Source organism: Lepidothrix coronata, unplaced genomic scaffold (genome assembly GCF_001604755.1).
Source record: "Lepidothrix coronata isolate B3197 unplaced genomic scaffold, Lepidothrix_coronata-1.0 Scaffold52, whole genome shotgun sequence".
Taxonomy (NCBI): domain Eukaryota; kingdom Metazoa; phylum Chordata; class Aves; order Passeriformes; family Pipridae; genus Lepidothrix; species Lepidothrix coronata.
Genome location: NW_016690232.1, coordinates 1,901,415 through 1,917,287, shown reverse-complemented (window position 1 = coordinate 1,917,287; position 15,873 = coordinate 1,901,415). Strand labels below are relative to the sequence as shown.

At 43.1% G+C, this 15,873-nt stretch overlaps 1 protein-coding gene across 1 annotated transcript in view; it reads right to left on the bottom strand.

Annotated features, from left to right (window-relative positions):
- NOTCH2 (notch 2) overlaps nt 1-15,873 on the bottom strand; it is an 85,237-nt gene that overhangs the window by 8,611 nt on the left and 60,753 nt on the right. The window contains exons 19-29 of the mRNA XM_017815861.1: nt 13,483-13,636; nt 12,510-12,694; nt 11,427-11,559; nt 9,128-9,373; nt 7,077-7,189; nt 6,000-6,529; nt 4,911-5,258; nt 4,523-4,665; nt 3,502-3,712; nt 2,790-2,886; nt 2,115-2,283 (exon numbers count right to left, since the gene is read on the bottom strand). Of these exons, the coding sequence (XP_017671350.1) occupies nt 2,115-2,283; nt 2,790-2,886; nt 3,502-3,712; nt 4,523-4,665; nt 4,911-5,258; nt 6,000-6,529; nt 7,077-7,189; nt 9,128-9,373; nt 11,427-11,559; nt 12,510-12,694; nt 13,483-13,636 (2,329 nt within the window). The remainder of the gene's footprint in view (nt 1-2,114; nt 2,284-2,789; nt 2,887-3,501; nt 3,713-4,522; nt 4,666-4,910; nt 5,259-5,999; nt 6,530-7,076; nt 7,190-9,127; nt 9,374-11,426; nt 11,560-12,509; nt 12,695-13,482; nt 13,637-15,873) is intronic.

The window sequence follows — 15,873 nt, the reverse complement described above, 5'->3', positions numbered from 1 at the left end:
CAGTTCATCAATTTTAATTACAGGTGGTGTTATCAGTTATGCCTATAATTGCATTACCCTGGTTACACACTCACAACAACTCCAGTGAAAAGAATGTCCTCCTTGCTCTGGGGGACACAGAGAAAGAACAGCATGGGGAGACAAAGGTAGCAGCAGCATTTTATAAAAACTCTTCTGGTTGCTGTCTTTCAAGTAAGACAGACCCCTGAGTACATGTAAAACTTAGAGAGAGATGGTAAAAGTCAGGAGTTCACCAGACAGGTCCACCTGAAGGTCTCATATAGGCACAATGTACTGAAAGCTGGGATGTAAGGAACCCATGGACAAAATGTCTAGGCAATACTTCTGTTGGACGCTGGACCTCTTGGGTCCCCCTAAACCTGAGAGACTGCAGAAGGTGCTGAGTTAAGAGAAGGAACAAACCCTTGGTACCCCAAGGCATTTTGACTTGCATCTCCTCCCTCTAGAAAGATTTCTACTGTTCTGCCTGCCACCTGCACTTGTGGCCAGGATCTAACTCACCCAGCTTCAGATGGCTCCAGCCCAGACACCTGCACCCGAATCAGCCTCAACACACTTTGTAATTAGGGGCAGTGAAGCATTATTGGGGTGTGAGCCACCCAGTCCTCCAGAGACTTCTTGGGACAGAGGGAAACTGCCTCTCAGAAGGGTCCATTTATTCCCTCTGCCTGCAAAGATGAAGGTGGCCAAGACAGATAAAGAGCTATATTAACTGTGAGGAATCCTACCCCTCCTTACTAACCCATTAATCCAACACTTCTCAGACTTTTTAAATTATTTCTGCCCCTGACAGCTGCTTGTTTGTGAGGCCAAAGAGGGAGATAGCTCAGAGCAGCTTGCTGCAAGCTTCACAGTTGCATCTGAATGGCGGGAAAACAACTACAGGTCAGTATTATTTCATTGCTGTTGCTGGACAAAGCTTTGGGTGAACGTGAAAATAAGCAGTGTGAAGTCTTAAGAACATTATTGCCTGCACTTGGAAAGCTTTTACCCTGCCACACAACTAGAAGTTTCAATAGGGAAATAAAGAAAAGCTTAAATTTGGCAGAAACTGATGGTTTATGTTCTCACACTTGTTACACAAAAATCCCTCCTTCCCTTTGCAGCAGAAAAGACAATAGAAGGGAACTGAGAGAATGGGTTCAGTCATCCTTAAATTGCATGGAAATATTCCCACAAAACTCAATTAAAAGGAATTGCAGCAGTATCATCAGAATCACCTCTCTACATATTAACAAGGGCCATGGTTGCAGCTCTTCTGACCAGCATAAACTTCTTGGTCAACTGTCTCCTCTCAGAACTCAGGGGTCAGTTATTACCAAATGACCCACCCAGTCCCTTACCAGCTTATATAGCCTTAGTGCTACACTCATAAAAAGCAGCAGAGTGTTCTCAGTGCATCTAGTGATTTGGGACTGAAAGAGAGCAAGCCTGTGTGCATGGTAAAAAAATCTCCTTCCAAGTTCACAGTTCTGTTATGAATTCAATCAGTTGATCATCCTAAGCTGAGGATATAAATCAGCAAATAAAAAAAAAAAATCATGAACAATCTTGCTGCGCTGCTGCTCTGTTCCAGGACAGATGCCTCACACACTGCTAATCAAGGTATACTTTCTGCCAAGAGTCATCTCATTCAGGAAAAGGCCATCCTTGCTTCCACAACAGATAAAAGACACCCCAGGTATAAAACCTGCTTAGAAAAGTCTGGCATAGATCTCTGCAGTGATCCAGCTGGAGAAGCTGGGGGTAATTTCCAGCACAATTGTGCATTCCAAATTTCTGCCGTAATGGCACTCTGACAATACAATTTAGGCACACACTGTTATAAAGGAGATCTAATAGCTGTAGTTCCTACAGGTGTTTGCTAAGTGAACTCTTCTTCCCCTGCTTACATGAGATTCCATGTGCTACACAACATGATCAGCTTTCTTTTCTGGAGTGTACACTGAGCTTTCCTTGAGTACCATAACAATCTCTCCTGGTGTTCCTGGATACCCCATTTAATTTTTAACATCAGCAGTCCCAGCCACTGGACACAGGGGAGGGAGATCAGTGGCTGGCTGGCAGAACACAGGGACACTCAGAGTACTGACCTGGCCCTCTGACATTGACATCCAGAACATCCACTTCTTGATCTGCTTGGGGCGGTGTCAGGGCGAGTGAGGTGCTCCCGCAGACATCTGCTGCCTCCAGGTGCTGCTGTGTCCACTGGCGCTGGTCTATCTGCTCATCCCCTTCCGGGAGCAAGGCTTGGTCCTCAGCCTGAGCACGGGAAATAAGCAGTTGCTTTCAAAACACCCATCAAGTGGCCAAAGATGCTGAAAGTTCTTGGTGTTTTCTTATTTTTTATGGCATTTCCTGGGTTTTGTGGGGGATTTTTTTGGTCGTGTTTCGTTTTTTGTTTGTTTTTTTGTTTCAGGGTTTTTGTTTTAGGCCAGTGAAGGTGTCCATTTATCTCTGTTTGGCATTCTCAGCTCTCACACTCCCACCATACATTATCAGGCAAGACATTACATGAACCTCCTTGTCCCTTTTGCTGCAGCAGAGCCTGGGCAGGGAGAGGACACTGGAACAGAAGGTACCTCCTTTCTCCACTGGCCTGTGGTGGCAGTGTTAACCTGGGGATTTGCCCCTCAGATACCATTAGTTATGTATCACAAATTCCTAAGCAAAGGCGAGTTTTGGGCAAGGGGCATACTCAGGAAGTTAATGCAGATGTTTCTCACTAGCAGTTTCAGGTGATATTCAAGTCTTGGAGCTCTCCTTACCTTTGCTCTCTTTGGCTGAGGTCCACCATCACCTGCCCAGTGTTCAGTTGTTCCAGAATTAGCCAGGTTACCCTCTGGTATCTGGACTGACAGATTTCTAACAAACAAGGAGAACATATCACTTTGCAGGCTGAGCAGGTGCTACTACTGCTACTTACACTACCCTGCAGAGACCAAGGGGGGTGCTTGCAGGTTTGGTAACTTGCAAACAGAGGGACCAAGAAATTAGAAATCTCAGGCAGCCAACAGTGGCGTTAAATGCATTTAGAACTGCAAACTTGGTTAATTCAATGGAAAGCCAAAACTGCATAAATGGCATTCTTCTTTTGAAACTTTCCATTATTTTTGAGTCATGTCTTTATTGCATTGAGCTAGATATATTAAAGATTTGTTGTCACCTATCAACCTAAAAATGTCTCACCTATTCCAGGAGGAAATTAGGCAAACAGTACACACCCACTGAACTAAACAGAGTGTCAGAAAACCAAATATAACCAGGAGATCAGATTCCTTACTGGCATTTTATATATTAAAGTTCTTATGTCCAAAACAGATGTATTAAAATTTAGAGAAATGGCCTAAAAAGTTCTAGCTTAAAAGGAAGCTTTCTCTATGGGGTTAAGTGCCTTTGATGAAAGATTTACACACCACGTTCTCAAAATCCTCTAACACACTCACAGACAGAATGTCAGTGGCCTAAATGCAAACTTACTTGAGTCCAACAGCATCTTCCCCAACTGGCTCTCTGCGTTTGTGATTACTGGGATCCCTGCGCAGGATAAACCCCTCTGGGAGCCACAGAGAACCATGTTTGCGCTTACGCTTTGCCATCATCACACCCAGCAGAAGGATTAAGAGGATGATCAAAGCTGCCACAGCAAGCAGGTAAAGCAACTGGGTCTTCGGTGGTGACAATGGTTCACCTAAAAGTTCCAGTTAAAATACAAGTGAGATTAACAAAGTGGAGACAACGATCTTCAATTTACAGACTTCCTTTTCTCACTCACAATCTTCCCCAGAGAGCATATTGTCTCTATATGGAGTTTAGGCTCTGCTGCAACTGTTGTAAGAGAATATCGTTTCTTTTTGGCTTCCCTTGGTCTGGTTTCTCAAAATATTTTTTAGAGGATATGACTGCTGAAGGGAAGATCTTGCTCCTTCCTCAAGAGTCCTGCTGTCTGCTGACAGCCACCCTCACTCAGAATAGAGAGGGTTGATTTACGTGAAGATATCAGAGATATGAGCACGACCCACCTAGGAATAGTGATAATACCCATCTAGTAAGACGTTGCAGCCAAGCCTCAGATCAAGGGAGAGGGGAGCAGAAATCAAAGGGATTACATGCTGCCAGAGGAGAAAACATCTGGTAGACTAGACTCTAATGGCACCTTTTCCATTGAATTCATGGCTTAGAGCACATGAATGGTTTTTAGTGCAGAGATCACCACTGCAGTGCATGGCACACTGCTGCAGCACATGAGAGATTACTGTTTCTACAGCTGTTAAAATGACTAGGCTCCAAATTATATGCCCTGCCTTACTAACCAGATGTCCTCTCAGAGCACATGGCACATACATATTCCTGTAACTGGGGATGAACGTTAGCTCCCAGAAACAATGCTGAACAGCAAGACACACTACTATGATGATCAATAATCTGAGCAAGTATTTTGCAAGCCCAAGGTTGATGACTGCCTTCCTCCGTAAGCGATTTTCCCTCTGCAGTTACTCACTTTGGACAGACACAAAAGGATAGGGCAACATGCCCTTGATGGCCTGAGCAGCTAAGAGAGCTGCAGCAGCTTCTGTGTTGTGAAAGCATTGCTCCGAATCCTCTGCACACTGGCGGTTGTCAATCTCCAGGAACACCTTGGTGCTGCAGAGACACAATAAGAGGGCACAGAAATCAGCAACAGAAACTTTTGTCAAAGCACTGGGTTAAACTGCAGCCTTTTATGTTAATCTTTCTACCCCAACACTCAGTTGGGCAGTTGCAACAACTTTGCATTTCCCCGTTTAAAAAACCAAGTAGAGACCTAGAAAGCCTAGAACGTCCCACACACCTACAAGCAAAAGTTACCAGCACAACAAGGCCAGAGGAACACAAAGGCATCCACTCACCCAATGACCTCTTGCTCTAGTTCTCTGTGCTTGCGAACGACCACAAGCGATCGACGACTCCGAGCTGCCGATTTCTCCCCGTAGTACGGGAATACCATGGGGTTTCCCTGGGAGTCCAGCTTGATTCTCAGATTGGTGTGCAGAAGCGTTCCCAAAGTGCGCAGGAAGCTGCGAACATCACCCAGCAGCTCGTCGGGGGGCATCAAGACCACGATGATCAGGGTGCCCTCTGCCAGCTTCTCAGCTTTGTCACCAGCACAGTCCAGCCCATCCCAGCCACACTCCTCGCTGTTACAGCCCTGGTCACAGCGTCCATCTGCGTAGTGATCTGCACAGTACTTGTCATACCTAAAACAGTGAGAGGGTTACAGGCAGCACAGGAGGACAGGCACGCTCTGCACAGCACACCTGCAGTCCAGGGGCCAAGGTCTTACGCTCTTCACCGTCATTTGAGGTAAAATAACACTCATAATCAGGATACAATGAGAAGAAGTATAACCCCAGGATAAAGCTTGCAACCCAGCAGGGTGAAAGGAGGAAGCACAATAATCCATGGTTCAATTCTGGTAACAGTGGAAGAGAACTGCTTATTCTGTTTACTAAGATATGTAACACCTCCTGCCTGCCTCACCAAGGGAAATTTATCACAGCAAAGCTGTAGCATTTATCACAAATTACTGAAGAGAAAGAATTGCCACAATAAACAAGCTAGAAACACATTCAGTGGCATTAAATACAGCTGGGATAAAAGTACAGGTATTGCTGGTATGGAGCAAAATTCAGGACAGGAGGCAGTACTATTAAAATCTAGTACAAGGTGAAATGCCTCTTATTTACATTTCCAGGGAAAGCAGGGCACATCCATCAAGAAGGTTAACACATTACCATTGTTCAGGTTATTGATTCAGTGCATAGCACACAAATTCCAAAAACAGACGAAAAGTACACAAAGCAGCAGAAACTCCTTGATGCCAAAAACTTTCAGCAAGGACCAGCAACAGAAACAATGGAAGAGGGGAGCAGCAGGCAGAGCACTAGCAGGAGCTATGTTAGTCACACACAGAAACCATTCTCAGGATCAAGCCTTACTTGCATGTTCTGCTATTTGGCTGACACTCAAAGTTGTCAAACAGGCACTCGGGTGTGTTGCAGAACTCGTCACACTGTCCATTGAAGAGCATCCAGCAGCGCAATGAGGAGGAGCAGTTGGCCCAAGGATCTTCCATTGTCAGGGAGCAGTCGCCTCCATCCCACTGGCATGCATGAGTGTTACAGTCTTCATCACAATAGCCATCTCTTGCTTTTTCTGCACACTGGGAATCCAAACATCCTCGGGGCTCCGGGCTGAAAGTTACGGGCTGTTCACACTGGCTGCCCTGGGTGTGGACAGGGCACTGACAGTAATAGTAAGGAGGCTGAGAATGAGGGTGGCAGCTCCCACCATTCTGGCAGGGGGCACTGGCACAACCCGTGTTTGTCTGGCATTCCTCTCCCACAGACAGCTTGGGGCAATAGCACCGTGGACCAGACGATGTCTGGATGCACTGCTCCCCCTTCTTGCATTTCACTTGCCCACAGGTACTGTGGCTGCTGAACTCACATTTTGCTCCAGAATAACCCTATGTGGGGGGGAAAGGCAAAACAATCAGTCTCACAAACTTATTCTTCAATGCTCTGAGGGCTGGAGGCAAGGTGTCATATGCAAACTCTTTCTCCCCTGTAACTCCTGTAGCCTCATTGCAGGAGCCATGACTTTCTGGACCTAACCTCAAGGATAAACTAGGAAATTACATTTTGAAATGAGCTTAGAAGAGCCACGAACAAGGGGAGTCTTGCAGTAAGCACAGAAAACACAGGACAGCAAAAGAATTATCAGAACTTAATGCTAGGTTTAAGACAGAAAAGCCAGATATCATGCCTCAACAGCAGACTTTTCTGGGGTAACAACTGGCTGCATCGCTTTCCTAGGGCACCTGAAAGCCCTGGGTTCCCCAGCTGAGTAGATAAACTAAAGGATGTGGGTTAAAGTGTGTCCAAAGACACAGCTTTGCAAGTGGTACAGAAAAGACAATCTTCATCTACAGTGAACCAGTGAAACTAGTGAGACTGTAGCCAGAGAGTTCTACAGCCGAGGCAGGCAATCCAGTCTCAGGGTACGGTGCTTACCGGAGGACACTGGCAGATGAACCCATCCGGCATATTGCTGGCAACAGCACAGGTCCCGCCGTTCTGGCAAGGCTTCCGGGGACACACATCTATTACACTCTCACAGTGACGACCTGAGATGCAGACACAGGGAGAAGAGAGCAGAGAAATGTGTGTTTGCGCACATCAAAAAGCCATCACAAAGCAAAACACTCCCATGAATGGCCAGCAAGTGGAGCACTCCAGTGAGACCTTCCCCTCCAAAGAGGTAGGGAGCATCTCTTCTGATAACACATGCTCCCTAAGTAGGTGCCTAAGCAGTGGTAGAGGAAGGCGCAACCCCAGAATCCACAAAGTGTATTTGGAGACAGCTGTCCTTGTCTGTCTCCTTGAGAACACGCACAACAAAGCACAAAGAACTTGCTGCTGCCACTTCCAAGTCAACCATGCACAAAGGCTGAAAGTGATGCACCACACCAGTTTGGGGGTTCCTAGGTCTTATTTACTTTTTGGGAGATGCTCAGTGAGGGCAAGTCACACTCTAAAATGATGAACAACCCTCAGCACCAGATGCAACATGAGTGAACAGGAGAAGCAAGCAGAGTCTCCATCAGCCAGATGGAGGTCTTACTGCACTGACCAGCTTTGCAGCAGCTTCCACAGTCAAACTCTGACAACAGAGTTTTAAAAATGAGGATGACCTAAGTATGACTTGGACCCCCAAGGAAAACATTAATAGAAGTCTCCAGACATGTGCAGCCAAGGCTGCTTGCAGACAGCAGCAGACAGGGCAGGATGGCCCACAGAGTCCTGGCATCCTCAGTCATAAACCACAGCAAAGCTGCCCGTCCCGTCCCAGGCAGAAGGGTCAATGTGGAATGTGCAGAGGACAGACAGCTAGAGGAGGAAGCATCCTCCCCCTCTGTGCCGAACATTTCCAGACAGATTTCATGTCTGAGACATAGCAGCTCTCCTTGCTCCTCCTGGGGTGCAGCAGGTCTGCATTCCCCACACCGCAAGTTCCAGCAACCCTTCCATGAGAGCCAGAAGCAACATGAGGCATAATTAATAAAAGCAAGCTTAACAGATAGGCTTGAATATAATCCTATCTGATGACCTGCATCAGAGTCCCACCAGCACCACTCCTCTCACACGCTGCTCTTTTAGGAACTTCTTTTGTCAGTCTAGGTAATGCTTTCAAAAACTACTACACGAATTCTTCAAATGTATGTCTTTGGGATTTCTTTACATCTGAAGCTCACAAATTTAGTGGAAAATCACAGCATCTTTAAATTGTAAGAAAAAATAAGGTAAAGCATGCAGAGGTCATTGGTAAGCAGGGAAAGTGAAAGGTTTTAATGGAGGAAAACTGAATACATAGGAAGTTAAACTGACATAGAAAATGGAAAGCTGAAAGTTAAGACACATCTGGAGACTATTAGACCAAACTTAAGCCCAGTGGGAGGCAGAAAGCAGAACAGCAGCAATACTAACAAAGAAGAGATCTAGAGAGAGTGAGACATAAGTCTGCACAGTGTGAAATTCTTGCAAAGTTGTGACTCAAAGTTGGATTGTGGAAGGATCACTAAGCTAGGAATGTCCCGCCTGTCTATGCAGAGTATTCCATCCTGACCACATCAGCAATGTAAAGAAGAAAAGGGGGCGAGGAATAGAAAAGGAGGCCAAAAGCTAATTATGGATACCATGACACTGATTTATAGAGAAAAACCATATGCTGCTTTGCAAAAGGAAAAGCCATGGAGGAGGTGACACATGAACAGTTACACTTCCAATACTAGAAATGTGAAATTATGAAGGAGAGAAAAGTACCATAGAAAAAAAAGTTCTGGCAGCCAAGTGTCTCAGGAGATTCCTTTGTCTGAGACAGTTCTGGAAGCCAAATTTCTTAGAAGTTTTAAAACAAAGACTGGTTTAAAAACTGAAGCATGGTGTAGGAAAACAAAAGATACTGTAAAGTGAAATGACTAGATAACACTACTGCCAGAGAGGGAAAGAATTATCATTTTTCAAGATACTACAATGAAATTGATAGCATGTTTATGACTACTCACCCGTAAAAGCACTACGACAGATGCACCTATAATCGTTTGTCAGCTGGACACAGTCCAGACTTCCACGAGGGTTACAGGGATTAGAGAGGCACTCGTTGATATCTCCCTCGCATCGCTCGCCTGCAAAGCCTTGGGGACAAAGGCAGCTGTAGCTCCCAATCTGGTCAATGCACTGCCCTCCATTAAAGCAGCGGGGTACTCCTGAGTCTGAAATGCAGTCATCCACATTCTCCTCACAGAAACGGCCTGTCAGGACAGTAAAGAGGGACAATTTGAGGATACAGTGCCATGGCCTCCTTTCCTACACTGCTCCTCAAGTTTCAAGACCATGTCACAAACAGTCCCTGAAACAAACAGATAAAGATCCCATCTTAATGCATTGCAGACCCTCTGCAGACAGACAGCCTCGGATCAGGCCTAGGGAGCATGTGTTTTAGATCCAGGCTGTCCTCAATGCTAGGCCATACTGGTATTTAGCAGCTTTCATACTTGAATTAATTTAAGGGCCTAATTAAAAACACAAAACCAAATCAAACCCAAAAAAGATGCACTCAGTTTAGCCCTGTGACTGAGCACAGCCCAAAAGCCCTGTGCTGTCCTTGAAAGGCTGTGAGCTGCCACCAGGCACTTAACTTCAGGTAACCCTGAAACTGGGCAAAGAGCGTTTGTAGCAACAGCATTAAAACAAGCAACACCAAACCTACAAAAAACCACTGATTCCTGCAGTTTGGATTCTAGGGACCTACAGTAAACCCTCACCACTGGCTAGGGAGGGCAGTTTCTCCTCCCTACAGGGTTCCCTTCCAAAAGAAAAGGTCTGGTACTGGTTTTGCCTTCACTGCACAGTGTAACAGATACAAAGGGACAGAGAGGGTAAGCTGAGCAAGTACTTTTGTCTGTTAATACTGTTGATTCAACCAGAGCAAGTAAAAATCATTCACCTAAATATGGAGGATGCTTATACTGGCAGCAGTAAGGTGTTAATTTCAAACTAGGCCAGGGACAAAAGCTAAGTCTTACTATCCTGAGTAATTGTATCAATCTGCTCCAGTTCCTTTCACTTACTGGAAAAAAACTGTCACATCCAAAAAGTAATTAATCTCAACAAATAAAGGCTGAAAGATTAAAAATAGTACACTCAGAACCTCTCAAAGGAGGGTGGGGGATTTAGTACAACACAGAAATTCAGGCAATGCAGATACCAGTACATACATACAAACTTCGATGTAGTGACATAAGTAGCTCGATTTTTGGTTTTTTTTCTTTTTTTTTTAAACTGAAGGAAAAAATTAAGAACAATATATAAAGAATTACTAATGTAATGATTTACAATGAAATAAAGACTCATTCAGACTGGGAGATGTGCTGACAGTCACACTAAAGTGAATGAACCAGTACTATGCGTGCGCAGGAGGCAAATATATTAGGTTTTATAATTTTACTTATATTTACTTTATCAATCAAGTTCTGACACACAGCTTAAGATTTTGCCTACACTGAGATGACACACTTCAGAAAGAAAGAGTAAGTTCAGAGATATGTAAAATTTTTAACTGACTTGAAAAGTAAACCTAAGGAAAAAAGTCAAGTTAGAAAGCATTTACCAATGGGTTAAAACGTGCAATCCTGAATATTTTCAAAGGTAAAAGTCAGGGACATCAGGTCAGATATAACATGGAAGTGAAAGGTTAGGTTTCAAGAAACACAACATTAACCAGGCTGTGGAATCTTACTTACTGAAAATTACCAATATAGGACTGTGGACTATTTTTTTTTTTATTTTTAAAGTAGCTTTTAATGAAAGAGCTCGAATTTGCTGAAATAGTTTAAGGCAGCCTAGAGGCACTGAACTTCTTTTCCACAAAAGACTCCAGGAGAGAGGACAATACAGGGCAAAAATTTAAAAAAGTAAAGGAAAATGGAAATTACGAGAGAACTAAGCACATTTCCTGTCTATTTCATAGCATCTTAGCAAAAAAAGAAACCTTGGATTTACTATATCAAAACAGACAGGGTTGGAAGAGACCTTAATGGTAATCTCGTCCATCCCCATTGCCAGAGATGGATCATACATTCCCAAAGGACACTGCCATGACCTATTCCTTTAAAAGAAAAAAAAAAGGGGGAAAAAGCAGCATTTATTTTTAAAGAGAAAATATGTATCTCAAGGGATTCGGTGTACTTTGGGAACATTCTTCAAAGAACATAATGCATTCCCTTTAGACTCTGTGCCACGAAACCAGTGGCCAGAAAGGAAAATTCACTCTTGTAATATTCACTTAATTGCTGAGCTTCATACCTCGAGTTCCTGGTGGACAGGAGCACTTGAAATGATTGACAAGGTCGATACATGTCCCTCCGTTCTGGCAGGGCTGAAACTGGCACTCATCCACTTCATATTCGCAGTTGACACCCTGGTATCCAGCCACACACTGCCAGTATAGAAATAAGTGTGAATAATCTCCTAAAAGATATATTAGTAGACATCTGAGAAAGGCTAACACAGACAAAATGAGCCCTCAATGGGATAGATTAGGAGTGCCTTTGTAGCTAAACAACTGCAAGTGATCTCAAGGGCTGCACAGCCAGCAGCTTAAGCACACAACTCGGCCATGTGACACTCAACAGCACTCTGCATGTTTGAATTCGAGTGGCTTTGCTGCAAAACAGAGCAATCAAATCCTGATACCCTTTAGCACTGAGATTGTCTTAGTAGTTTTGGTTTAAGGTTTACATAAAACTCATCCTTTCCCTCTGGGCACGAGCTTCCAAGGTGTTCTACCATTCTGAAAGGCTTGGGAAGGTTAATATTCCATAATCTCATGGCCTACACTGCTCTCTGCATTAGCTGTAAGAAACAGCAGTGGAAGGCACTTCCCACCCTGAGAGGCAAGGGATACTTTGCCCATCCAACAGGGAGAATAGAATATTCCTTTAATGCATTTTAATATAATTAAATTTATATTTATATATATATATAATATAATATATATTATTATATATATTATATATATAATATATATAATATAATTAAATTTATATTTTTATAATTTAAAATACATAATAATGTATTTTAATATAAACTACGACTCAGGCAAAAAGTCTTTCCAGGTAAGAACTCCACCTCCAATGAGATGAAGAGTTCAAATGCCCAGCAACCACAGCTCCTTATAATCATATCTCTTATTTCACTCTTAAAAACCTCTCAGGAGCACTGCTTCTGCTACAGCCAAATTAAAAATTTCTTCCAAGTGCAAGTTGCCTCCATCCCCTCTTTGGAAGCTATTCTACCACTTGCATGTGCTTCTGATTTCTTTCGATTCCCTTGCATTACAATGCCCTAAGTATTCAGACCTCTTCCTACTAAACCACCATGCCTTACCTCGCACTGGTATCCACCCAGGTGATCCCGGCAGGTAGCTCCGTTCTGGCAGGGGCTGGAGTCACACTCATTCAGCTGCACTTCACAGTAGCTGCCCGTGTAACCCACCTGGCACTGACAGTGGTGTGTGTTTCCAACATTGAGGCAATGACCAGAGTGCTGGCACAACTGGTCCACTGGGACTCCTGAAACGAAGTTAAATAAAGTGAGCAAACACATAAAACACACTTGCTGTCAGTGCTGGTAGCTCAGCCAAGAATGAATATGGCTAGACCTAACAAACTGAAAAGCTGAACCTTAAAAATTGGAGAGTTACTCTTTAAATTATAGTGGATCAGAACCAAAATTGGCTTCCAAGTGAAGTCACTGCTTTGTCCTCATTGGATCATGGGCACCAACACTGCCATGAAGTATTTGTATTGCTGTATTCTTTTATCACTGGCTGGTGAATATGCATCTGAAGCACTACTGCTCCTATACAAAGGTTCAATATTTGTACCTAGAATGTCTGCAAAAGGTATGGGAGGCTGACACCCTTCTCCTTTGACACTGAATCTACTTGTTTGGATTTCCTGGACAAAAAATGGCATGACACTGTCCATCTGCCTGGGCTACAAGTCACGTTCCTGGACAAAATTCACTTTAACCAAATCTTTCATATGCACATCACCTAAAGCAGAAATTTACTACTTTGGGGAGCATGGTATAACCTATACAGCTAAACAGTGCACTTGGAAGCCAGTGTTTTCTACAAAAATACCTACATAGATCATGAGTTACAAGGTGTAACAAACACAACCTTGCTCAGAGTATTTTACTTTAGAAGTGACTGTGATCAACCACCTAGAGACAAAGCTCTCTGGGATTTCCGGTGCATGCTGTGTCTGTCCACAGGTGTAGGGGGGAAGGAGGCGCAGATTTAACGATGCATGGAGAAATGTTTTCAATTAAAGCACAGAGGATGCTCATTTACCTCTTTGTGAAGCTGCCACCTGACACGAGACATTGGGCACATCGCAGTAAGCGCCAGTCCAGCCAGACGGACAGACACAGCGAGTCTGGGCCAGAGTCTGGACACACGTGCCTTTATTCTTACAGGGAGACTTGCTGCACAGATCCATAAGTGTCTGCAAAGAAATAAAAAAACAAAACACATGACATGTGGCACAGGAGGAAACACTACTCAGAGAAAAAGTTCAAGACACAAAGGAAGGAAGGTCTGCAATACTGGTTCCACGTGGCACTGGAAAGAACGGGACAGTACTTCCCAAGTCTAAGCCAGGTGCTTCACTAGCAATCTCACACCCATCGGAAAGTGCAAATGCACACAGGAGTAAACCCCAGATGGCAACATTATTTCAAGAGTAAGCTGATCCTCACACCTTCCTATGGAGATGGATCCTGGGCTGGCTGGGTTTGAGAAAATTCAGTTTTATCTCAGACTAGGCCTCTAGTTTCACATTAGCAGGAGGCTTCCAGCTACCAAGAGTAACAGGTGTCTCTTCCCATACTCTCCCTATCTTCACTGCCTTTTGAAGACGACAGATGTGTTCCACATTTTCGTCTTTGCTCTTCCTTTTTATCATGAGCTTACCATACCCGCTTTTGGCCTCATTTGCTCTAGTATGGTCTGAATTTTTCTGTCTTCTGGGATTCAGCTGAAACCCCACAACAGTTTTATGAACTGAAGATGGGCTAAAGTCTACTGCTTTTCTTGATTCCTTGTATAAATAACAGGTTTCCAAACAAAGAGCCTAGAACTCAGTAAATCATCATATGAAAGTGGAGTAAAGACCCAAAATAACTCTATCTGATGTAACATAAACCAGTCACTAACCATAATTTCCTTTTTAAGCACTTCATCTTCAAATTAATACAGCTATTTGATTCACTTCAAGCTGACTTGAGGGAAAGATGAGGTTTTTTAAGCGGGTAGTACTGAATTTTGGCTGTAAAATGCAATTTCAATTGCAGAAAGTTCTGCTTTTCAGATGCAAACTGTCTCCTCACAAAGATTAAAGTAAAAAAATCTGTGCTTTCACAGGCAACCAAAAAGAAACTTGGAATTAAGTTTTATCACATGTAGTTGAGCGTGAAGAAGAAAAAACACTGAGCCTCTGCATTTGTAATGAGTAACTGACTGTTTTACATGCAAATTCTAAAACTTATGAATCTTTGTCTGATTTTGTGCTGCTTATTTAGCTTTGCTAATTAGGTCAAGCCAGTTTACCACTAAGACAAGAACTACTGTGTAGCTGTAATCTATTAATCTCTGCAATAGAGCTTTGAGTAGTACTTATAAATTCAGAAAGTTCTGATTCCTTGTATAAAATGAGTAATACATTACGATCAGGCTTCTCCGAACATAAAGCAGACTTTCTGAGAATCCACGATTTAATTTGGGGACAGGAACATTAATCCTTTTCTCAAGTAAAAACAAAGCAAACATAACAGGAGAGGAACTACTGAACTTCACAGTACTTCAGGATCACTCTCAATGCTAATTCTCCCAATGAGGTTTAAGTGGTGTGCCTGGAATGCATAATTAGGGTAGCAGAGGGGTTGCTTTTTTATATCACTTCATTACTTTGCATTCACTTCCTCCATTAGCAATACCTAGAAGCAGACCTGACAATTTAATGTCTAGCAACATACTTCTGGAAAAGCACCTCCCCCACTGCCACTAAAATGCTTCTTTCCAACACTCACTGCTTTACAAAGACTTGTTGGCACAAAAGAGAGTTGCAAAATTCTTACAAAATTGTCGTGTTTTCCAGTAATTTAAGAAATTCACCAATTCTTTTTTAAATGGCAGCACTTAAGACTGCTGGTGAAGGAAGCCAATATAGTGTTTACTGTTCCAAAAGTAGAAATAGTCTCAAATCATTCTTGCTGTTTTGATAAGAATGGAAACTAAAGAAAGAACTCTGATTTGAGAAACAGCATTCTGTTTCCACTGTGATACGCCAAGTTTAGAGTTTTTAATAGGTACTGGTCAGTCATTTACAGTATACAGGGTTTGCAGCTCCCATGCTCAACTGTGGAAACCAGTAAATTGCCTGAACTTTAGTGTGCAAGTAAGGGTAGAGATTTTTAGTGAGGCTGTGAACAGGACAATCATGTCATTTACTGCCCCAAAACATTTTCTGGCTTATGAAAAAAAAAATAATGTACAATCAACCCTGATTAACTACATCTCCCTGTAAAAAAATGAACCAGTTAAATTAAAGTCCTGCTAATCAGACTGATAGTCTGCTTTTTGTTTTGTGCTTGTTTGGTGTTTTTTTTTTTTAAATGCATGGCTCTTGTCTTCAATCAGGACAATTTTATGCTTCAAATGAAATGCAGCCATTTGCAAAGCTAA